This window comes from Ziziphus jujuba, chromosome 3 (assembly GCF_031755915.1).
Source record: "Ziziphus jujuba cultivar Dongzao chromosome 3, ASM3175591v1".
Lineage (NCBI taxonomy): Eukaryota > Viridiplantae > Streptophyta > Magnoliopsida > Rosales > Rhamnaceae > Ziziphus > Ziziphus jujuba.
This window is the reverse complement of record NC_083381.1, coordinates 28,238,803-28,263,460: the sequence shown is the minus strand read 5'-3', so window position 1 is coordinate 28,263,460 and position 24,658 is coordinate 28,238,803. Positions and strand designations below refer to the sequence as shown.

The following is a 24,658-nucleotide window of genomic DNA, read 5'->3' as shown; positions in this document are numbered from 1 at the left end:
CACAAGCTTGCCAGCTTCAACATCATGAAAGCAACATAACAATTTAAAATTCAGTTGATTTTTTGTTTTTTTTTGCTTTGTGGACTCTAATCCAAATAGAACCAAGCTTACTTGTATTATTCAAAAGGGTAATAGATGGATTAAAATTTTAAAAAATGATGATAACACGTTGAAACTGAAGCGAAAGCAGAATGTGAAAGGAATAAAAGTTACGTATACTAACTTTCCTTATGTGGGCTTATTGTCCAGATCCAGCGTGACCGAACTTCAATAGTAACGTTGAATTTGTATTGATTGATGTAATACCCCGTGCAATTTTTCCTTTTTATTATTTTGACTTTTAGTTGTTGGACCCACCAAAAATTAACACTTTTTCACCACTTTCTCTATCAAATTACTTTCTATAATTTCTCTTTATGGCCCAATTTTTACTTCTTTTTTTTCCTCAAAAATTTTGATTATGGGACCCACCAACTGGTTAGTTACTTGATCACCGAGTTAATTTGCTTTTCCACCTGTCAAAACCAGAAATATTGGTGTCGGTATAACCGGATAGCGCAGCAAGGTTTTAAAATGCATATTTAATTTTTTAATCAAATAATATATATTAAAATATTATTAATTGATATATTTATATAATTTAAATATAAATAAATAAGTAATCAAAATAAATAAATAATTTAAATATTACAACATTATCTATTATGTTACAAATAAAATTTGATAAATATTTTAATAGCTTTAATATTAAGATAGCACAAGCTTTAATATTGAGATAGCACAAAAAAAACTATCTTCCACGTAGTAAAAAAAAAAACAAAAAAAAAAAAAAAAAAACACAAGATCTCCATCCCTCTGTGGATGTTTTTGGATTTAGGACTGTAAATAAATTCGAACAATTGGAGATTGGCATGTGATTGACTCGAGTTTAGTTTGTTCAAACTTAAATCGCAAAAAATATAAGCTAATTATGTACAAAATTTAAGCTTGGTTAATATGCAAATCGATCTTCAATAGTCATAAATAGTTCAAATTTATATATATATATATATATCTATATATATTTATATTATAAAATTACTTTAATCATGTAGAATACTTAAATATTAATTTAATAATGAATTACTTATAATATATAAATAGTATAATAAATATTTAATTTATAAAATAAGTTTAATAAATCAAATGGAATATATTAATAATTTAATGATGAAAAAAAAAAAATATATATATATATATAGATATATATGTATATATTAAATATTTAATTTTTAAGACTTATTTTAAATTGAAACAAGTTGAGCTGAGTACGAAATTTGTATAAACGAATAGAGCTAATCTTAGGCAACAAATTTCAAAATTTGACAAACTTGAGACGATATTTAGAGCTTGATTATTTAAAAACCTATGCGAATCAAGCTTGAAAATTACAATACTCAACTCATTTACACTTTTATTTGATCACAATTCTATTACAAGAACTCTAGAAATAAAGCTTTAGGTATATATTTATATAAAGTATATTATGCCATGTGGAATAGATATATATATATATATATATATATATATATGTAATAGAAATACTAACTTTGAGATAAAGGTGGCATAGTTTAAATTTTATTTAGACCAATTGGGTTTTTCTCTAATTACATTTAATCTTGTACTTTTTTAAAATCATCATTATTTTTTTTTTAATTTTCTATACTTATCAAGACAAATATAACCTTTTGGAGAATTTTGTTTTTTTCGTGTGCCATTAAAATTAACTATTAAAAAATTATGAATTTTTCTATCAAAGATATAAAAATAGAATAAAAAAAGTTAGCGATGATTTTTAAAAAGCATGAAATTTAAATATAATTTTAGAACAAAATCAAATGGTCCAAATACAATGTTACATATCATTATATGGCATTGCTAGCCTTGGAAACACTTTTAGTATCCCTTTAGTGGTCCTGCCTAATGAAATCCTAATGGAACATTTATAGTGAATATCTAATGAAATCTCACCTTATTACTAACAAACAAATATATGCAATATCAAATAATATTTCAATATATAAAAATAGAATCAAAACATCATGCAAATTCACAACTATGGTCCATAATTATAGTCTGTCATATTACAGTCTGTAACTACACATATATAAAAGGATTACTACCGTATCTAATATTTAGATTAGAGCTTTCCAAAACTATTTATAAAATTAGAAATACAACTTATGCAAATAAATCTAGAAAAATAAAAATAAATATAAAAAGATAAGTACTACTGCTGCTGCTGCTGTAGGAAACATAGAATGATAGGCGATACATGGGGTAAACTGTAAGCTAACTATCTAGACCAGGGGAGCAAATTTAAAAACATATAAAATGTGAAACAAAGATAACTCAGTGAGTAATATGATATAATAAAAAAATAATATTTTATTCCTGGAAAACTTTCTCTCAAGATATTTCGCTTCACTCTTTTGAAAGCTCCTCATTTACAATCATTTCATAAATCCAAAACTTGTATCCAAAATCAATATTGTAAAACCAATACTCAAATACTATAAATTTAATGACTGTTAAAATATTATAAGATGAATTAATCATAATATAAACAATGAGCATAAAATAATATTAATATAATTTTACAAAATAATTATAAAATTGTAGTAAAACCATAAATATAAAAAAAAATCGATAATAAATTTAGAAATATAAACAATGTACCATACGATATATCTAGCATTGTCAAGTAGTACACGGCATCTCAAAACACCATTAGACAATAAAAAAAAAGAAACTAGTGGGATGAATCCACCTCATGACTCTTAATATCCTAGAAGGTATCATGGAAATGCAAACCTGTGAGATGAACCTAGCTCATGATGCTTAGTATATGAAAGATATTGTGGTAATAATAAACCTATGGGATAAACCAAACCTCATAATCCTTAGTGTACCACAAGCATTATGGTAAACCTGCACTCTAATATAATATTGAATAAAGATAATTGTACTATATTGTATATCAATTAAAAATAACAGCATAATATTCATAAAATAATCTTTATAAGATCATACATTTTCACTTTTTCAACAATATTGTACCATAAAGTATAATTTAATATTCAAATCTAACAATTTATTTAAATATTTTAAAAATATCAAATCATCATTTTATGCCAAAACATAAATACTATAGTGAAATATATCTCATCTTAGACCATTTTTAAGCACTTAAAAATATATAACACTCAAATATGCTTACAAATATATATAACTTCTAATCCGCTTTGTCAAAATCAATTATTTTTTAAAATTATTAAAACCTTAGTTCAAATATCAAACTATTTAAATACCATAATCTACAAGTTCACTACAAACTCATCAGAATTTGAAATTATTTAAAATATTATAAAAAATAACATAAAATGATAATACATAAAATAAACATTTAAGTCAAACAATAATATATATATATATAGCATATTAACATATCCAAAATTATTTTAAAATATAAACACTCATATATACCATTGATGCTCACTTCTGTTATTCAACAAGGTTGTCTCTAAACTTAATACGAGTGTCTGTAATATAACAAAATATTCTTCAAGCTCCAACAAATAAACTGAAGATATTGGTGTATATCAAATATCTTAAAATAATTTATAAAACTATAAAATTACATAAATTAGACACCAAGTGGACTAATTAGACCCTGAACCTCTAGGATTCAGTACTTAAAATTAAAAATTTTCACCCAAAAGACAAATTTAAAAAATTGGATCCTATTAAATTCTAATTATACTAATACAATTTCAATTTTGTCCAATGTGAGCAATTTTTATTCAAACACAATCTAATTTTACCTGATATTCAACTAAGTTATCCAAAAAGTAAAAAATTATCAAATAATGTCCAAAATTTTGTAAATTTTATATCAATGAAAAGCTTCTAGATTGGGTAATAAGAGTATAAGCTTACCTTGATCCAAAAATATCGCTGGTGGTAGAAAAACTAGTCGTAAAACTTGGTCAAACTTCTTGTTGATAAATTTCTCAAATCTTGAGAAATTTTGACAAACGAAGCATGAAAATGGATTCAAAGGGTTCAAAAACTGGGGGAGAGGAGGGAACGGGGCGAGGGGGAAGGTGTATGGGTCGAGCTTGAATGGCCAAAAAATGCCAATGTTCCAAAAAAATGCCAATGTTCCAAACAAATGCCAAAAGGTCATCGTCAGCTTCAAATGGTTGATCCTGGTGCTTTGACAGGAAATTTGGCCAAGTTGGTCTCCTGGAAGTGTGCTTTCGCAGTGGCCAATGCGTGTGGAGTTATGGTGGTTGAAAAGTGATCAAAACTGGCTTGATCCGGTTGGTGTTCAAATGGGTTTGGATCGATCCAGTTTGGACTCGTAGATTTAGGGGGAGGTTTCTTAGGTTTGGGAGACAGAACTGGTACTTTGAAATTTGTACACTGTTGGATATGGTTCCCAACACTTATATAGAGTCTTGGTCAGTAGTAGACAAAAATCTAACACTGGTTTGAATACTGATATAATATTGATATTTAAAACTTTCCAAAACGATAACTTTTTATCTATAATTCAGAATTTAGGGTGTTGTCAGTCTATAAACTCGTATTAATATGCTCTACACAACAATATACCAGTCAAAGCAAAATATTAACTATATAAAAAGTCAAATATGGGACCCATAAACAGTCCAATTATTTAAACTCGATCAAAATTTCAAGTATTTTTCCAGATGGGATGTTATATTATAAATGTTAAAATCAAGGAATATATGTGATTATGTAGGACTCGATTAATCATGTATCGAAATCAAATATTTTGTTTTATTTTTTAAAGAGTGAAAAAAAAAAAAAACATTTAATCTCATCTTGTTCTTTATCCTTTGTTATTTCACTTGCTTGGAAAAAAAATCATTTTTTAATATTAAAAAGTATATAAAACTTTATTTTAAATAATTATATCTTCTAAATTGACTAAGTTATTCCAGGCAATTACCAATTCTATTAAATCCTAATCATTTCATATAATTCTAATAAATTATTTCAATAGTTTTTGAAGCCATGTGTCCAATTGATGATATGTTTTGCATTAATCGATCTAGGAACACATCTACAGTCTCCTCCTGAGTGTAATTGGCAGCTAATGAACACTATTAGAGTGACCACTTTCTTCCACAGTGTAAGATTCTGCTAAGAAGGTTAGGGAAAAAAAAAAAAAAAGCAAAAGATCCGGTTTATTATGCTTGCAGCTCTGCAACTGCAAGCAGGAATATGAATTCAAATAATAAACAATTATCTTGGAGATAATTAATTTTTTGATAGTACTTATTTAAAAATGATATTAATTATCTCCAAAATAATTCAAATATTTCGAAATTTCGAAATATTATATTCAAGCTAATTACCATATAAATGTGAAATCATATTTAATATAAGCTTCATCTTAACAGATAAATGTAATCCTAATTAATTGCATAATTATGTTAGAGATAAATGCAGTCTGATTTGAAAGTAGAATAAACTTTATCCAATAAAATTTTATTTCAATCCCATCGGATTATGCAGCAGTTATTCAGGTTAAACTTATAACCATCCACGCCCCATTTGACTCAATAAAAATGACTCAATTTCTAGCATGTACTATTTGTGGTGTTCACTGTGGAAGAGAATTAAAAGTGCAGAAACATACCGTAGTGCAGAAACATACAGTAAATTAGAAATATTGTCATCAGAGCTGGCTCCAATTCGTGCCTGGTGGAATTTTGAGTAAGCAACAATCATAATTACTCAACCCAAATAAATGAAATATCTGATCCTATAAACTTCGTAAAAATATTGAATCCATGAAAACTCAAACAATATTAAATTACATAATATTAATATTATGTGTATACATATATATATATATATTATATAATAAAGTAACATTTATTATATAATATATATATATATTTTTTTTGCTTACCCCTATGGCCACCCCACCCATATAAATGTTACATTATATATTATAATATTTAAAGTTTATATCATTTTACTCTTTTTAAACTTTAAATATACATTTTAAAGTTTTAAAATGCATATTTAATTTTTTATCAAATAATATATATTAAAATATTATTGATTAATATATTTATATAATTTAAATATAAAAAAAGTAATTTTTTACATAAATAAGTAAATAAAAAAATAAATCAATAAAAGATTATAACATCATCTACTATATCATAAATAAAATTTGATGAATATTTTGATAACTAATAGAGTCTACCTTTCCTCTTGCAAAAAAAAAAAAAAAAAAAAAAGATCCTCATCCCTTTGTGGATGTTTTTGGATTTAAGATTGTAAATAAACTCGAACAATTTGAAATCGGTTTGTGATTGACTCGGATTTAATTTGTTCAAACTTAGCTCGCAAAAAATATAAACCAATTTTGAACAAAATTTAAGTTTGAATAATATGCAAATCAATCTTAAATAGCTCATAAGTAGCTCATAAGTAACTCAAATTGATATTTATATACGCATTTGTTTACTATAAAATTACTTTAATCATGTAGAATATTTAAAATATTAATTTAATAATGAAGTATTTATAATATATAAATAGTACAATAAATATTTAATTGTATAAAATAAATTTAATAAATCCAATGGAATATATTAATAATTTAATGATAAAAAAAGATGAATATATTTAATATTCAATTTTTTTAGACTTTTATTTTAAATTGGACCAAGTTGAGCTAAGTATGAAATTTTTTTATAAATGAATAGAACCAAACTTAAGCAACAAATTTTGACAAGCTTGAGCCAAGGTTTAGAGCTTGATTATTTAAAAACCAATGCGAATCAAACTTGAAAATTATAATACTCGACTCATTTACATTTCTATTTGGATCACAATTCTATTACAAGAACTCTAGAAGTAAAGCTTTAGGTATATATTTATATAAAGTATACCATGCCATCAATCGTGGCATATACATATATATATATATATATATAATACAAATACTAAGTCTTAGATAAAGCTTGCATAGTTTAAATTTTATTTAGACCAGTTGGGTTTTTCTCTAATTACATTTTAATCTTGTACTTTTTTAAAATCATCATTAATTTCTCTTTAATTTCTATACTTATCAAGACAAATATAACCTTTTTGGAGGATTTTGATTTTTCCACGTGCCATTAAAATTAACTATTAAAAAATTATTAAACTTTCTATTTTGATAGATATAAAAATATAATAAAAAAAGGATAGTGATGATTTTTGAAAAGCATGAAATTTAAACATAATTTTAGAACAAAATAAATTGGTCCAAATACAATTGTACATATCATTATATGACAGCACTCAGCCCTGGAAATATTTTTAGTATCCCTTTAGTGATCCTGCCTAATGAAATTCTAATGGCAAATCTATAATGAATATCCAATGGAATATTACCTTACTACGAACAAAGAAATATATGCAATATCAAATAATACCTTAATATATAGAATTACAATATCATGCAAATTCATAACTATGGTCTACAACTACAGTTTGCCATACTATGGACCATAACTACACATATATAATAGAGTCATTATCATATATAATATTTGGATCAGAACATTCTAAAATTATTTATAAAATTAAAAATACAATTAATGCAAATAAATCTAGTAAAATAAAGATAAATATGAAAAGATAAGTACTATTACTGCTATAGGAAACAGAGAACAATAGGCAATGCATGAGGTAAACTGTTAACTAACTATCTAGATCCAGGGGAACGATTTTAAAAACAAATAAAATGTGAAATAAAGATATCTCAATGAGTGACATGATATAATAAAAAAATAATTTCTACAAAACTTTCTCTCAAGACGTCTTGCTCCACTATTTTGAAAGGTTCTCCGTTCAAAATTATTTCATAAAATCAAAATTTGTATCCAAAATCAATATTATAAAACCAATGCTAAAATAGTATAAAGTCAATTACTGTGAAAATATTATAAACTGGATTAATTATAATATAAATATTTAGCATAAAATAATATAAATATAATTTCACAAAATAATTATGAAATTACAATAAAACTATAAATATCAAAATAATTGATATGTTCAAATATATAAAAAATGTACCGTACGATATACTTAACACTGCCAAGTGGTACATAGCATTCCGAAATACCATTAGACATTACAAGAACATAAACTTATGGGATGAACTCGCCTCATGACCTTTAATATCCTAAAAGGTATCGTAGCAATACAAACATATAAGATGAACCCACCTCACGATCCTTAATGTACGAAAGATATCATGGCCATAATAAACCTACGAGATAAACACAATCTCACGACCCTTAGTATACTAGAGACATTATGGTAAACTTGCACTATAATATAATACTGAACAAAGACACTGCTACTATATGGTATATCAATTAAAAATAACAGCATAATATTCATAAAACAATCTTTGTAAGATTATATTTTTTCACTTTTCCAGTAATATTGTACTATAAAGTATAATTTACTAGTCAAATCCAACAATTTATTCCAAATAATCATTTTTAAGCATTTAAAAATATAAAACACTTAAACATATTTATAAATATATATAATTTCTAATCCTCTTTTTCAAAATTAATTATTTTTTAAAATGATTAAAACCTCAATTCATATATCAAGATATTTAAATATTATGATTCACAATTTCACTATGAACTCATCAGAATTTGAAACCATTTAAAATATTATAAAAAACAACATAAAATGATAATACATAAAATAAACATTTAAATCAAACGATATATATATTTATATATATATATAATATCCAAACCATATATATTATATTAGCATGTCCAAAATTATTAAAAAATATAATCACTCACAGATATTACTGATGCTCACTTCTGTTACTCAGTAAGGTCGCCTTTAAGCTCAATACGAGTACTTGTAATATAAAAAAATATTCTTCAAGCTCCAACAATTAAACTAAAGACATTGTGTGTATAAAATATTTTAAAATAATTTATACAACTATAAAATTACAGAAATTGGATACCGAATAGATCAATTACATCACGAACTTTTAGGATTAGATACTTAAAATTGAAATTTTTCACCCAAAGGTAAATTTCATGAAATTGAACCTTATAGTGGATGCTATTAATTTCTAATTACACTAATCCAATTTGAGCAATTTTTATCCAAACTCAATCTAATTTGATGCAAAATTTAACTAATTGATCCAAAAATTAAAAAATTATCGAATAATGTTCAAAATTTATAAATCTTATATCAATGAAAGGCTTCTGGAATGGGTAATAAAAATATAAGCTCACCTTGATCCAAAAATGTTATGGTGATCAAAAAACTAGTCGTAAAATTTGGCTAAACTTCCTATTGATAGATTTCTCAAATCTTGAGAAATTTTGACAAACAAAGCATGAAAATGGAATCGGAGGGTCTAAAAGTTGGGGGGAAGGGGGGAAGGGGGTGAGGGAGAAGGTGTATATGTTGAACTAGAACCGTCAAAAAAGGCCAATATGCCGAAAAATGCCAAATAGCCGTCGTCGACTTCAAACTGCCAATCCTGGTGCTTTGATCGGAAATTTGGCCAGGTTGGTCGCTTGGAGGTGGGCTTTCATAGTGGCCAATGTCAGGACCCGTCCAGAATTCCTTCCCCGGAACCCTAGACAGCCCTGATCCCAGGGAAACCCTACCGGACCCTCCAACGGAAAATCCGACAGAGCCTCCCCTAAGGGATTTACTTACCACAAATTACCTGCACTGAAAACGTGTTTCTATACTCATCGCCTTATTCCTCCCACAAACTACAAACTGATTCCACCAATTCCAGCACTTCTCAAAAGCAACCACAGTCCAGTGCATAAATAAAACAGAAGTATCCCAATAGTATACAGAGCTTTAAGAAGTGCAAAACAACAGAAATACAACAAGGCTGAAAGAAATAATACACTGAAATGAAATAGTACAAAGAAACTTTTCGAAACACAACAGCAGCGGAAAACTTGGTTCGCTCCGGAAGAATGTCTACCACCACTTGCACCTAAGGGAACGGAATTTAAGAGTGTGAGATGCTAATCATCTCCGTGAGTAACCCGAACTACTGAACACCTTTTAATAATAATAATAAAATAATAACAATTAAGGAGTGGAACAAATACCAACAATTAATAATAAATAATAATAACCTTTGGAAAATAATGATTTCCCTCAAAACTCTCACCAATCGCTCCGTTTGAAATGTTCCCTTTTTAAAATCTTTTCGCAAAACCCAATGTGCATACCTCCCAAAAACCAAGGGATTAAATAATTTAACAACAACAATTAAATAAATACATACCCCAAATATATAATAAAAATATAATAAATTATAATAAATAAATTTTGAACACCTTTGGGGTTTAAACCATTATTTGCAATTACACCGACGCACCACACCATATACCGGTGATGCCCTCCGATACCCAGCGTCCCGAGCACCGACTGGCGGGAGGTTAAAGAGAGAAACCTGCAACGGTCACTTCGGCATCCCGACAGTACCGCTGCTACAAACCATCACCCGGCCAAGGAGGGGGGCGGCTGTGGCCAATAACAACTTGCCTGCCCACGGTCCAATGGCAACTCACGGGTGAAGTAAAAACCGCACGCTAAACCATATAATAACCGCGTGCTAAACCACGTGTCCATACACCATACACCAGAACACCAATACTGTATGAGTGCGTCTAAAAATAAACAATAACAACCAACCATACCGTTTTTCCAAAAACCACCGTGGGAAGTATACCATATTTTCACAAAACACCATCCCACATATTTTTATTTAAACAACCCGGTACGAAACAGCGATAATCAACAAAACACAATTTTCCTCGAAATACGAGATGCAACCATAAAAATACCGCGGGCATAATTTATAAAATTTAACCAAATATTTTCATAAAATATTTAACCCAATTATGCCCGAGAAATCACATTTGAAACCACGTAAAATCAATACCGAAACATACCTTGCTCATGCATAACAATTAATTAAATTAAACCGCATTAAAACCATAATTAAACCACACCACATGAGTATAATTTAAATACTAAATTAAATACCAATTAAATTTAATTAATTGCCCAAAATAATATTTGAAGGTGGGTCACTCACCTGGAGAGCGCAAATCAACTAAGATCCTCCTCGGGATCCACTCCACTACTCGCGCGTGCACCTAAACAACCACAGTGCACAAACCAAAAATATTAATATTTTATTCGGGTAATTCCCAAATGGATACCCGGGGAGCGAACACCAAGCGACATCTAAGGGTTACGAGTTATATACCGAATCGAAGCTCGCGTGATGAGGATCACGGATTTGGTCTTACTTTCCGGTGATCGAACCCGACGGGGTCGGAATCTCGCCGGAAAGCTTTTCGAGTTTCGGCTCCGCAATTCTCCCAAACCGTCGCGAATTGGCGGAAACGGAAGCCGGATTCGGATTCAGGAGATCGAACACTGCAGACTGGAGCTGGCCGAAATTTCGGGTACTCGTCGGAACAGTAATTTCCGGCGGCCGCCGCGGTCACCGGCAACCGTCGCCGGCGGCGGCGCGTGCGGTGGCCGTTGGTGGTGAAATTTTGCAGACTTGTAGATCTTGAGGAGAGCAACCCAACGGGACCGGAGGTGAGCAAAACGGAGGTCGGACGGCGGAGAAATCACCGTTTGAAGATTTTCGACCCCTCGCCGGAAAACGCTCCGATCCCGGCGCGTCGGTGGTCCGATGGCCGTGATTTTTGGTGGGTCGGCCGGACTTGAGGAGAGGATCAAGGCTAGCTGGCGCATGTACTGTAGATAGGCCGAAACAGGGTCGATTCGCGGTGGCCGGCGGTGGAGGGGAAAACTCGCCGCCAAACTTCGGAGGTCCGATCCGGGCGCGTCCGGCGGCCGTTCGCCGTGAAACTTGGATGTTTTGCCGGAAATGAGGAGGGCAAGCTTGCTGGCTGGCGCGTGCTCAGTAACTCGGCCGGAACAGTGGAAAAACTCCGGTGGCCGGCGGTCTCTCTCTCTCTCTTTCTCTCTCCTCTCTCTCTTTCTCTCTCTTCCCCGAGAGTTTTAACAAATAAAAACCCTTGTGTGACACTGTTCATGCCACATGGACCAACCAGAAGCTGACACGTGGCATTTCACTGTTCACCGACCCAAAAACATTAAAATAATACGGTATCCGGTAAACTTCAAACGTCCATAACTTTTTAACCGGATGTCCGTTTCGAGCGTGCCGCTAGTCTGTGAACTCGTATCGACGAGCACTTCACAACCATGCATGGGTCAAAGCTCAATTCCCCATAAACAAAAAGTCAACCCCGACACCCCTTGGACAGTTTGGACCGCAACTTGTTTCGTCCATAACTTCCAAACCGTAGCTCCGTTTTCGACGTGCTACCAGTCTACGAACTCGTGGCATCGTGCACTTCACCACGGTACCCTGGTCAACTCGAAAATCCCACCCAGTCAAAAAGTCAACTTTTGACCCCTTTAGTCAACGGTCAACCTTGGTCAACGTGCACGGATTCCGGTGCGATTTGGAACGGGGTGTTACAGCCAATGCATGTGGAGTTAGGGTGGTCAAAAAGAGATCAAAACTGGCTTAATTCGGTTGGTACTCAAATGGGTTTGGGTCGATCCAATTTGGACTCATGGGTTTGGGGAAGATTTCTCAGGTTTGGGAGATAAAACGGGTATTTTGGAATTTATTCACTGTTAGACATGCTTTACAGCCCTTATATAAAAACTTGGGTCAGTAGCAAATAAAAATCCAACACTGATATAATACTGGTATACCAGTCAAACCGGAATATTGACCATATAAAAAGTCAAATATGAAATCCAATAAACAGTCCAATTAATTAAACTCAATCAAAGTTTTAAAATTTCAGTCATTTTTCGTAACAGGATGAATATATGTGATTATGTAAGACTAGATTAATTGTGTATGGAAATCAAATATTTTGTTTTATTTTTTAAGGAGTGAAAAAAAAAAAAAAAAACGTTTAATCTCTTCGTGTTCTTTATCCTTTGTTATTTCACTTGTTTTGGAAAAAAAAAAAAATCGTTTTTTATTATTAAAAAGTTTGTAAAACTTTATTTTAAATAATTATATCTTGTAAATTGACTAAGTTATTCGAGGTAATTACCAATTCTATTAAATCCTAATCGTTTCATATAATTCTAACAAATTATTACAATAGTTTTTGAAGCCATGTATCAGATTAATGATATGTTTTGCCTCAGTCGATCTAGGAACACATCTACAGTCTCTTTCTGAGTGTAATTGGCAGCTAATGAACACTATTTGAGTGATCACTTTCTTCCACAGTGTAAGATTCTGCTACGAAGGTTAGGGAAAAAAAAGCAAAAGATCTGGTTTATTATGCTTGCAGCTCTGCATCTGCAAGCAAGTTATGATTTTGATTTAATGTGTTCAACTGTCTAACAAGAATCCCAGAATATAATTAATTCAAATAACAAACAATTATCTTGGAGAGTTAATTTTTAGATAATACTTATTTCAAAATAATATTAATTATCGCCAAAATAATTCAAATATTTCCAAATTGTTTAGATAATTTAATATCAAATTTAGAATTATTATATCCAAGCCAATTACAATATAAATGTGAAATCATATTTAATATAAGCTTCATCTTAGCAGATAAATGCAATCCTAATTAATTGCATAATTATGTTAGAGATAAATGCAGTCTCATTTGAAAGTGGGATAAACTTTATCCAGTAAAATTTTATTTCAACCCCATTGGATTATGCAGCAGTTATTCAGGTTAAACTTATAACTATCCACGCCCCATTTGACTCAATAAAGATGACTCAACTTCTAGCATGTACTATTTGTGGTGTTCACTGTGGAAGAGAATTAAAAGTGCAGAAACATACAGTGAATTAGAAATATTGTCATCAGAGCTGGCTCCAATTCTTGCCTGGTGGAATTTTGAGTAAGCAACAATCATAATTAGTCAACCCAAATAAATGAAATATCTGATCCTATAAACTTCGTAAAAATATTGAATCCATGAAAACTAAAACAATATTAATATTACATAATATTAATATTATGTATATACCCCTATGCCCACCCCACCCATATAAATGTTACATTATATATTATAATATTTAAAGTTTATATCATTTTACTCTTTTTTTTGGTAAATTTATATCGTTTTACTCTCCGAGCTATGTATGACACATATTTTAATATGTTGTTTTAAATATAAAATTTCGCACATGCCTCTCCAAACTTTTATGTCACTTTTATTCAATCAAGTATTTTTGGAGTTTGCCCAAAAAAAAAAAATGAAGGTACTTTTGATTGATGAAATTTATAAATTTTTTAATTTTTGCAACGCACTGTATATGTAATTATTTAGCTATTTGACCAAATTCATTATAAAAAAAAAAAATTACATAGTTAAAGTAAACTGATAAAAAATAATAATTTAGATAGCAATATTGCACAATAAAATAAATAATAATATGACAAATTTTATAGTTTAAAAAGGTAAAGTAAAACCATGTCATAACTTTTATTTTTATATATATATATATATAAGGGCACGGGAGATAGTGAGATACCCGAGTGCTAAGCCAAAAAAAATAATGGTAAATTGCACCAAGTAAAAATAAAGTAAGCTTAAATTAATATTTAATTTACTTATCAAGGTAAATGCATGCAAAGATCATTGATTAGCCTTCCTCAAGAAAACAGTGGCGAAGTAGAACGACTGTAGCTGGAAAGACAGAAAGAGAGAGAGAAGAAGAAGAAGAAGAGGAGGAGAGAGAGAGAGAGAGAGAGAGATTCCCCATCAACCCACTGAAGAGGCACTCACTATTATCAAAGTCTTTGAAGAAAATCATGACAACCAAAGACTAAGAAACACTCCTCCAAAACGAAACCAAATATTAATTAATAAAAAACCAAACCTAAATACTGGTCAAAAAGCCAATCTTATCCTTGATTTCTCCCAACAATGGAGGAGATTGAATATAATCCCATCAGCAAAATATTGGGTTTTGACTGACACCATCTGGAAAGAAAAAAGAAAAAGAAAAGAAGGACATCACATATCTATATATATTCATCAAATGTAATAATGCAAAACAGGAAGCAGGAAAAAGTTGGTGGAAGATGCTCAGAACAAAAAGAAGAGGAGGAGGAAGAGGAGGAACCAGAAGCACCACCATTATTCACAGCAGAGGAGGAAAAAGTTTAAAGGCGTTGACTTGCCAATTGGTGTTTTCTTTTGCTTTCACTGCTTCAGATTGTGACTGTCATGGTCTTCAATTCACTCTCTTTTATTTCATCAATCCCTTCTTCCCCTTTTTTTCTCGCTTCTCCTCCATCTTTTGTTGTGTGCCTTTCGTTTTTTTCTCTCTCTATAGTGGTAGGTGAAGCTCTCCCCCTCTCTCTCTGTCTCTCTCTTCCTTATCTTTGCCTTCATTGATTGCTATATGGGCTTGTTTACTGTTCCCAATTTTCTGAGGCTCTACTGGTACAGTTGGGTTTTCAGAACCTTTAGTTAATATTGTCACCGCTTGAGGCCAAAGGTATCTTTTTAATTTCTCTGGGTTTCTCTAAAAGTTGGTCTTTTTATAGCTTTTTTATTTTTTAATAATTTACAACTTGGGTTCTAAAGTTAAAAGAGCCGTATTTATGGTTTCTCTTTTCCTACTTTGCTAACCGTGAACGGTATGGTTGCTTTTGCTGAGAAAATATGTAACTTTTTTTTTTCTTTTTTCCCTTACCTGTCATTGTTAGACCTCAGCTCTTTGCATCTCATACACTCCAATCTTTCTGGACTTTGTAAACAATGGCTAGGGGGAATTGGAGTTTCAAAGCCCAAAATTTTTTCTACCTGCCACTCGTCCTTTGCTTCACAGCCGCCTTTGTTGATTCTTTAAACGAAGAGGGCCATTTTCTTTTGGAGTTTAAAAAATCACTTTCTGACCCAAATAACAATCTTGGGAGTTGGACAAATTCATCTGATTCAACTCCATGCAATTGGATGGGTGTGTGGTGTAATACTGATTTCAAGGTAACTTCTTTGATTCTCAATGGGTTTAATCTGTCAGGAACTTTGTCTCCTAGCATTTGCAATCTCTCCCACTTAGCTGAGTTGAATGTGTCCAAAAATTTCTTTTTTGGTCAGATTCCTAATGATCTTGTTTACTGTCAAAATCTAGAGATTCTAGACCTTTGCACTAATAGGTTTCATGGAGAACTTCTGACCCCAATTTGCAATATCACAAAACTTAGGAAGCTTTCCCTTTGTGAGAATTATATGTATGGAGATATGCCTGAGGAAATTGGGAACTTAAATTCACTTGAGGAGCTTGTCATTTATAGCAATAATCTCACTGGTAACATTCCGGGATCAATTGGTAAGCTAAAACAGCTTAAGGTTATCAGGGCAGGTATAAACTTCCTCTCTGGTCCAATACCTACAGAAATCAGTGAGTGTGAGAGCTTAAAGGTTTTAGGATTAGCGCAAAACAGGCTTGAAGGTTCACTTCCAGTGGAGCTTTTCAAGCTTCAGAATCTTACTGACTTGATCCTTTGGCAGAACCGTTTGTCCGGTTTCATTCCTCCTGAGATTGGAAATCTAAGTAGCTTGGAGTTGCTTGCTTTGCATGTAAATTATTTCAGTGGATTAATTCCCAAGGAACTTGGGAAGTTGTCCGAGTTACAAAGATTGTATATATATACCAACAGGTTGAATGGAACAATTCCTCGGGAATTAGGGAATTGTACTAGCGCTGTTCAGATTGATCTTTCAGAAAATCAGTTGAGTGGGTTTATTCCCAAGGAGTTGGGTAACATTTCTAATCTTCAGTTGCTTCACCTATTTGAGAACCTCCTGCAGGGAAGTATCCCCGAGGAACTTGGGCGGTTGAAGCTGCTGGAGAACATAGATTTGTCCATAAATAATTTTACAGGAACAATCCCTTTGGAATTTCAGAATCTTAGATATTTGGTTGATTTTCAACTCTTTGACAATCATCTTGAGGGTACAATTCCTCCTGAACTTGGAGTTCACAGCAACCTTACAATTCTTGACATGTCTGCAAATAATCTTGTTGGAAGCATACCTTCACATCTTTGCAGGTACGGGAGATTGATATTTCTAAGCCTTGGATCGAATAGGCTGTCGGGAAAAATACCATATGGTCTTAAAACATGCAAGTCTCTCACACAGCTAATGTTAGGTGACAACGTGCTTACAGGAAAGCTCCCTGTTGAATTATATAAGCTTCATAATCTTTCTGCTCTTGAACTCTATCAGAACAGATTCTTAGGGCCAATACCTCCTGAGGTAGGCAGGCTTGGGAATTTGGAAAGGCTATTACTGGCAGACAACCATTTTATTGGGAATATTCCACATGAGATTGGCAATCTAATGAAGCTTGTGACGTTCAATGTTTCTTCTAATAAGCTATCAGGAAGCATTCCTCATGAGTTGGGAAATTGTATTAATCTGCAGAGGCTTGATCTTAGTCGGAACCAGTTTACAAGCGATCTCCCTGACAATATTGGAAAGCTTGTAAAACTGGAACTTTTGAAGCTTTCTGATAACAAGTTGAGGGGATCAATACCAAGTGCCTTGGGGAGTCTGACCCGGCTCACAGAGTTACAGATGGGGGGGAATCAGTTTTCCGGTAGCATTCCTGTTGAACTAGGCCAACTTACTGTTCTACAGATTGCTCTCAACATTAGCCATAACAATCTGTCCGGTCCAATTCCTTCGAATTTGGGGAACTTGCAGATGTTGGAATCCCTTTACTTGAATGACAACCAGCTTGTTGGTGAAATTCCTCCTTTGATTGGTGAGCTTCCCAGCCTCTTGGTATGCAATGTCTCTAACAATCATTTGGTTGGTGCAGTACCGAATAACACAGCATTTCATAAGATGGACTCCTCAAACTTTGCTGGAAACAATGGCTTGTGTAGATTGGATTCCTACAATTGTCATCCATCTCTAACTTCATCTACTACTCGGAAACGAAGCTGGATAAAGCAGGGTTCGTCAAAAGAGAAGCTAGTGACTGTCATCTCCATTGTTGTTGGTTTAATTTCTCTGTTTCTTATAATTGGTTTCTGCAGGGCTATAAAAGGCCGTCAGCCTGCTTTTGTTGTGGTTGATGATCGTTCAAAGCCTGATGTTTTAGATAACTATTACTTTCCCAAAGATGGATTTACGTACCAGGACCTTGTTGAAGCTACCAACAATTTTTCAGAGAATGCAGTTATAGGAAGGGGAGCTTGTGGCACTGTGTACAAGGCAGTTATGGCTGATGGTGAAGTAATTGCTGTCAAAAAGCTAAAGTCCCGCGGAGAAGGAGCGAGTGTTGATAGCAGCTTCCGAGCTGAGATATCAACTCTTGGGAAGATCAGGCATCGAAATATTGTGAAGCTCCATGGCTTTTGCTACCACCAGGATTCGAATCTTCTCCTGTACCAGTACATGGAAAATGGAAGCTTAGGAGAACAACTCCATGGAGATGGAACGAGTTTACTGGACTGGAATGCTCGATATAAGATTGCTCTTGGAGCAGCTGAGGGTTTGTGCTATCTCCATTATGATTGTAAACCCCAAATCATTCACCGTGACATAAAGTCGAACAACATTTTGTTGGATGAAGTTCTTGAGGCACATGTTGGAGATTTCGGCTTGGCAAAATTGATTGACTTCCCTTGCTCGAAATCCATGTCTGCTGTTGCAGGCTCATATGGATACATCGCCCCAGGTAATAAAACAACTAGGATAATACTTGATTCTCTTGGTCTTTTTTTTTCCTTCCCTAATCTCTGCTTCTTTAAACTTACTTCATCGCTTTTTATAAATCAACAAAAAGCTATTAGATCTACATAGACTGATGTGGACCTTTGGTTATTTCGAATGCTATATTTTAATGCTGCTTCTCGCATACACAAACAACCAGTTTCTTTTGTTCTAACTATACAGTTTTTATTGGTATTTATTTTGCAGAATATGCATACACTATGAAAGTGACAGAGAAATGTGACATCTATAGTTTTGGGGTTGTTCTGTTGGAATTGATAACTGGAAGGTCTCCTGTTCAACCTCTGGAGCAAGGAGGAGATTTGGTCACATTGGTTAGAAGATCAATTAAAGATGCAATTCCAACAATTGATATATTTGACAAAAGGCTTGATTTGAGTCTTCAAACAACAGTTAATGAGATGACTTTGTTTCTCAAAATTGCATTATTCTGCACCAGCACATCTCCAGTAAATAGGCCAACAATGAGGGAGGTTATTGCCATGATGATTGATGCTAGGGAAGCTGTGAGCAAGTGTTCATCTCCAACATCCGAAAGTCCTTTAGAAGGAGATGCTCAGTCGAGAGGTTAGAACTAATCAAGTTTGATATTAATTTAATTACTTACTGATCATTTTTTTTTTTTTTTTTTTTTGTCCTGCAGAAACTGAAATCATCAAGATTGCATACATATTGATATATGTCTTGATGTTAAAAATTTCATTGATGCTTAAAAGTAACATTAATCTTTGATAAAAATAAAAAAAATAGTGTGTTTCTCTATTTCTTTTTTTGAATTGCAAACTTGTACATCTATGCATATTTATATGTTTTATAAGAGACCATTTATAAAATATATAATATATTAATGGCTTTCTTGCATGGATATGTATTTTTGCAGATTGTGTGGAATTCTGAGCTCCTTCTGAATCGTGTTTGGACAAACATGTTCTACTAAATATTCTTCCAATTCGATCGAGGAAATAAAAAGTCCTTCTCCTTGATCTTCTTTAGACTAACCATGCATTTTGCTCTGCCTAAATTGGATTCAGTAAGATTTAATTACAACCATGGTATAATATTTATAGTCATAATTGTGTAGCAAACTCATCATTTTGATTCAAAATCTTACTTAAAGATCTTATTAAGCATCTTTTTAATTTCTCTAAATAATATATAGAATCATACTTTTTCCCTCTTTTATTTTTATTTTTCTTTTTACCATCAATGTTGTAGCAGGATGATCCTTTTATTCCAGTATTTCATCATATAATTTACTAATCAGGTCCAGGTCCTCCTAGTTATTAGTTAGGGTTTAATCTTTCAGTTAGTTAATTTTTCATGCAAAAATTAATTAGTATTGCGTTTGCTAGCAGAACTTGCAGCCCCTGCCCCAGTGGTGGTGTAAAAAACACAGAAACGATTTTAATTTTGATTTTATTATTATTATTATTTTTTCTGCACTTAAAATAGATATGAAGTCCCACATAAATAATCGGGCTTAGTGGCTCAAAACCTTTATTAGATATGTCAATTACTTTTTAAGACTTAAATAACATGATAAATGGCATTTCATATTTAACCCAAAAAAAAAAAAAAAAAAAAAGAGACATGGTAAATGACATGGCTGTATTTTAGTGGTTGAAAATTTTGTAAGCAAATCTTCCTCATTTTTTTTATTTATTAATTAATTAATTAGGTTTCCACCCTAATTTATAGAGCTTAATTATCAGTAATATGAAGCCACCACTTTTTTTTTTATTTTTAATTTATTGTCGATTTTCAAAATTCTATCAATTAACAATTATCAATAAAACTATATTTAAAAGAGTATGTTTGATATATAGAATAGATATATGAATAAAATTCTATTTCAAAGATTTAATTTTTCCTACACTTACAATTTTTATTTTTTTTCATAAATTTAAGTTTTTGAATTTGGAAAGGAATAACAATTCTTTTTTAAAACCTTTTAATTCTTATTTTTATAGATTAATCTATATAAATTTTAAAATATGCTTACCATATTTTAATAAGTTTAGATTATGATAAATTATCAAGTCTAAAAATATAAAAATAAATATAAGATTTGATTTTTAATTAATTTTTATCAAATTTGAACATGTTTGAAAAAAAATATGAAGACTAAATCTTAATTTTAATTCAATATTTTTATCATATGTATATACATAAAAATGATTATTATTATTATTATTATTATTATTATTATTGTGCAATGATAAATAAAAATGACTTTTTTTCATTTATATTATCATAAATTATTATATATTTTTTTAGAAATAATCATTCTGTTTCCCGCCCTTATATTTTTAATAAATTAAGTGGGGAATTTTAGCAAGGCAAGATTCTAGGACATTAAAGTTTTAACGGGTGGTCATTCCTATATTTGTTGGCTCAAGTATGATGAACGTTCCACATGCTTTTTGTTGCATATTCTATGAAAATGTATGTGGAGATTAATTAAAATCTTGATTCAATACACCAACATTGCTAATTAAATTATTCCACAAAAAAAAAAATAAAAAATTACCGATTAGATTCCCAATTTCATCAGTCAAAAACTCAAAATCCCGATATCATTAACCCCAAATTCATCCTGTCAAAACCCCTGATTCAAATAATTCTAAATTGATCCGCCAACATTAGTAATTAAACCCCCAGTATGCCCAATACTAGCCCAAGATCCAAATTTTAAATCCCAATTGAAATCCTCAATTTCATTAACTCTAAATTAGTGTTCTTATTTTACTGCTAAAACTGAAATCCAACAATCCCAAATTATGTTAAACCCTCAATTTCATTAAGCCCATATTTTTAGATAATAATAAAATTAGTGAGAATCTAATTTTCTTGAAAAATTGATGATTTTTTTTTATGTTTGGAATTTGTTGTTAGGAGATTGAGGGACTGTTAATTCCCAAGCTTCCCGATTAGATCTTGGCAACTGCTGATCCGATCTTTGAGAGGTAAGACCCAATCTATAATCCTTATGTTGTAAGCTTCATTTTGGTATATAATTTATGTATTTTGAACAACGTTTGTGTTAATTTCTACGGGTGAGCTGTGTATATTAAAAATATTGTTTTAATCAGTATTATATAATGTTGATATTTTAGGCACCCATATGAACAGTAGGATCAATCCTGTGAAAAATCTCGAGTGATCCACACGTTTAAGGTAAGTGATCCTTTTCAAAAACTATTTTGGGACTATTAATATATATATTGTGTTATTTGAATTTCTAAAAAATATTATGTGTTTAATATTTAATAAAAATTGCTATTAAGTTTTATGCACCAATTTACATTGATTTAAATATGTGTTGCATAAAATTCATACCTATGGTTAGGGGTGGGCAAAATCCAATCCAACCCGTTCAATCCGCCCAATCCAATCCATTTTTAACGGTTTGGATTGGATTTTTATATCAATTGGATTGGATTGGGTTCAAAATATTATAAATTGTATGGATTGGATTGGTTATGGATTGGAAATATAAATCCAATCCAATCCAAATAATATATTATATAACTAAAAAATTATATATTTTTTATTTTTTTCATTTTTATATATTAATTTTAGAATATTTTTTTCATTTTTATATATTAGTTTTTAAATTTTTTTTCCATTTTTATATATTGATTTTTAATATATATATATATATATTTTTTTTTCTTTTACATCCCCATATCTCAAATCCTAAATCAAATTGTAAGTTATAACGCTAAACTAAACATTTACCTTTGTTGCCGCCCACCACCAGTCCATCACCATCACTATAATATATATATTTGTTTTACATCCCCATCATATATATATCTACATATATTGTATCCAATTGTTACTTATATATATATAAATGTTTAAATATAATTTATTGCTAATTTTATTGTTTTGATCTTTGTAGAGCTTACAGAATCAACTAAAATTAGTGAACCTGTCAACGTTGATTGACTTATGATTTACCAAATTTTTAAAGTAAAAAAAAAAAAAAAGGAATTATGCATTGATTCTTGAATGAATGAATTTTGACGAATGTATTATTTTATATTATTTGTTCTAACAATTTTAATTTGATTTTATAGGAGTGAGATGATGACATTAATGTTTGCTATTTAATAAGTACATGATGTGTATCATTTGCTACATTTTCTTCTTTGTTTTCCATTTTAGACTATGTTGTATTATTCTAATTGTATTTTATGTTTGGATAATTATAATTTATTATTTATATTTTATATTTGGAAAATTTTTTATTTGTATTATATATTTATAAATTAGTAAGTTTCAAACCGATCAACCAATCCAAACCAAACCAATAATAAATGGTTTGGTTTGGTTTGGATTTAATACTTCAATGGTTTGGTTTGGATTGTAAATTAGAAAAACCGATATGTATGGATTGGGTTGTATTTCGGTCCAAAACCGAACCAACCCAATCCATGGCCATCCCTACCTATGGTTTTAAAGAAATTATGGTGTTAAATTATTATTAAATTTATTGTTAAATTTATTATGCATAATAAATTGTACTTATGTGAATTTAATTATATGTGAATTTTATGTGATTATAATTTAGTTTTTATATAAAATAATTTTATGGATTTGAGAAAAATATTTATATTCAATTATTGTACCCAAAAATATATTTATGGATTTAAATATTTATAGATTTGGCTTTATTATGATGAAAATTGACTTATTTAAACTATTGGATATACGACGATGGTTTAAAAAAAAATGTGAAATTTTATGGGTTCAGAAAGATGCACAACATCCGATGGCTTTTTATAAAATTTTATGTATTTGTGATATTTATGATTTTATGATTTTAGATGTACTATACAGTATTGGTGTTCTGTACTGTATTTGTTATTTAACCACTAAGTATATCTGTTCATCTTGTGGGAGCCATGAACATAAAAGTTTGTAAGTATTTTATATAGTTAGCATTGGTGCCTTTGGAACTCCAAGATGACTGTTTATATGTTTCTTTCTTTAACCTTTCTGTCAGAATGGTATTTGAGATGCTGGATACCGTCTAATATCATTTGGTATATATTATGGTGCATCAAGTTGATTTCTTAATATAGTTTTTCAAAACGAAGTTTTTAAAACGGATTTTGCTATATCTTTATTATTTATTTCAAATTTATGTTTTAAAATGTATTTTATTATATTTTCTTTTTATTGTCTATTTCAAATTTATGTTTAAAATTAATTAAAATATTACTTTATTATTTAATTAATTTATTTAATAAAAATTTTATATATTATGTTAATTTCGTATTTATGCAAAAATTTTCTAATACAAATTTTATTTTACCTTTTGATTTTATTCTAATTTAATAATTTGTTGTCAAATTATTTTCAGTGTTAATTTTTCTTTGAAAGTTTTTATCTTTGATTTTTGGGAATATTAAAATAATGGATTTTCTGAAAATGGTTTTAAAAAGGGGAACTTTTCCAACTGAGTGAAATTGTGAGGGTTTTAAAATAAAATTTTTAATTTTACTTATTTATTATTTTAACTATCTATTTATTTATTTATTATTAATCACCTTTATTTTATATTATTATATTATTATAATTTATGCAGTAGTTAGGTCACTTACTGGGATGATTAGTATCTCATTATTTTTTGTTTTTAAATCCATTCCCCTAAGCCCAGGTTTATCGGTGTTGACCGTCCGAAGGCAAGCTTGACGTTTTTTTTTTTTTTTTTTTTGGTTGCTGAATTCAAA

The 24,658-nt window shown here is 30.5% G+C and overlaps 1 protein-coding gene and 1 long non-coding RNA gene across 2 annotated transcripts; one reads left to right on the top strand and one right to left on the bottom strand.

Annotated features, from left to right (window-relative positions):
- Positions 1-14,730: 14,730 nt before the first annotated feature.
- On the bottom strand, positions 14,731-15,435 carry LOC112492371 (uncharacterized). The gene is made up of 2 exons (XR_003056714.3): positions 15,295-15,435; positions 14,731-15,140 (listed from the first exon to the last, which is right to left on the bottom strand). It is a non-coding gene; the product is annotated as an uncharacterized LOC112492371 (long non-coding RNA).
- LOC107423328 (leucine-rich repeat receptor-like serine/threonine-protein kinase At1g17230) lies at positions 15,147-20,087 on the top strand. The gene is made up of 4 exons (XM_016032873.4): positions 15,147-15,660; positions 15,872-18,858; positions 19,101-19,481; positions 19,795-20,087. Exons 2-4 carry the CDS (start codon positions 15,924-15,926, stop codon positions 19,809-19,811), a joined length of 3,333 nt encoding a protein of 1,110 aa, XP_015888359.3. The 5' UTR covers positions 15,147-15,660; positions 15,872-15,923; the 3' UTR covers positions 19,812-20,087.
- The last annotated feature ends 4,571 nt before the right edge of the window (positions 20,088-24,658 follow it).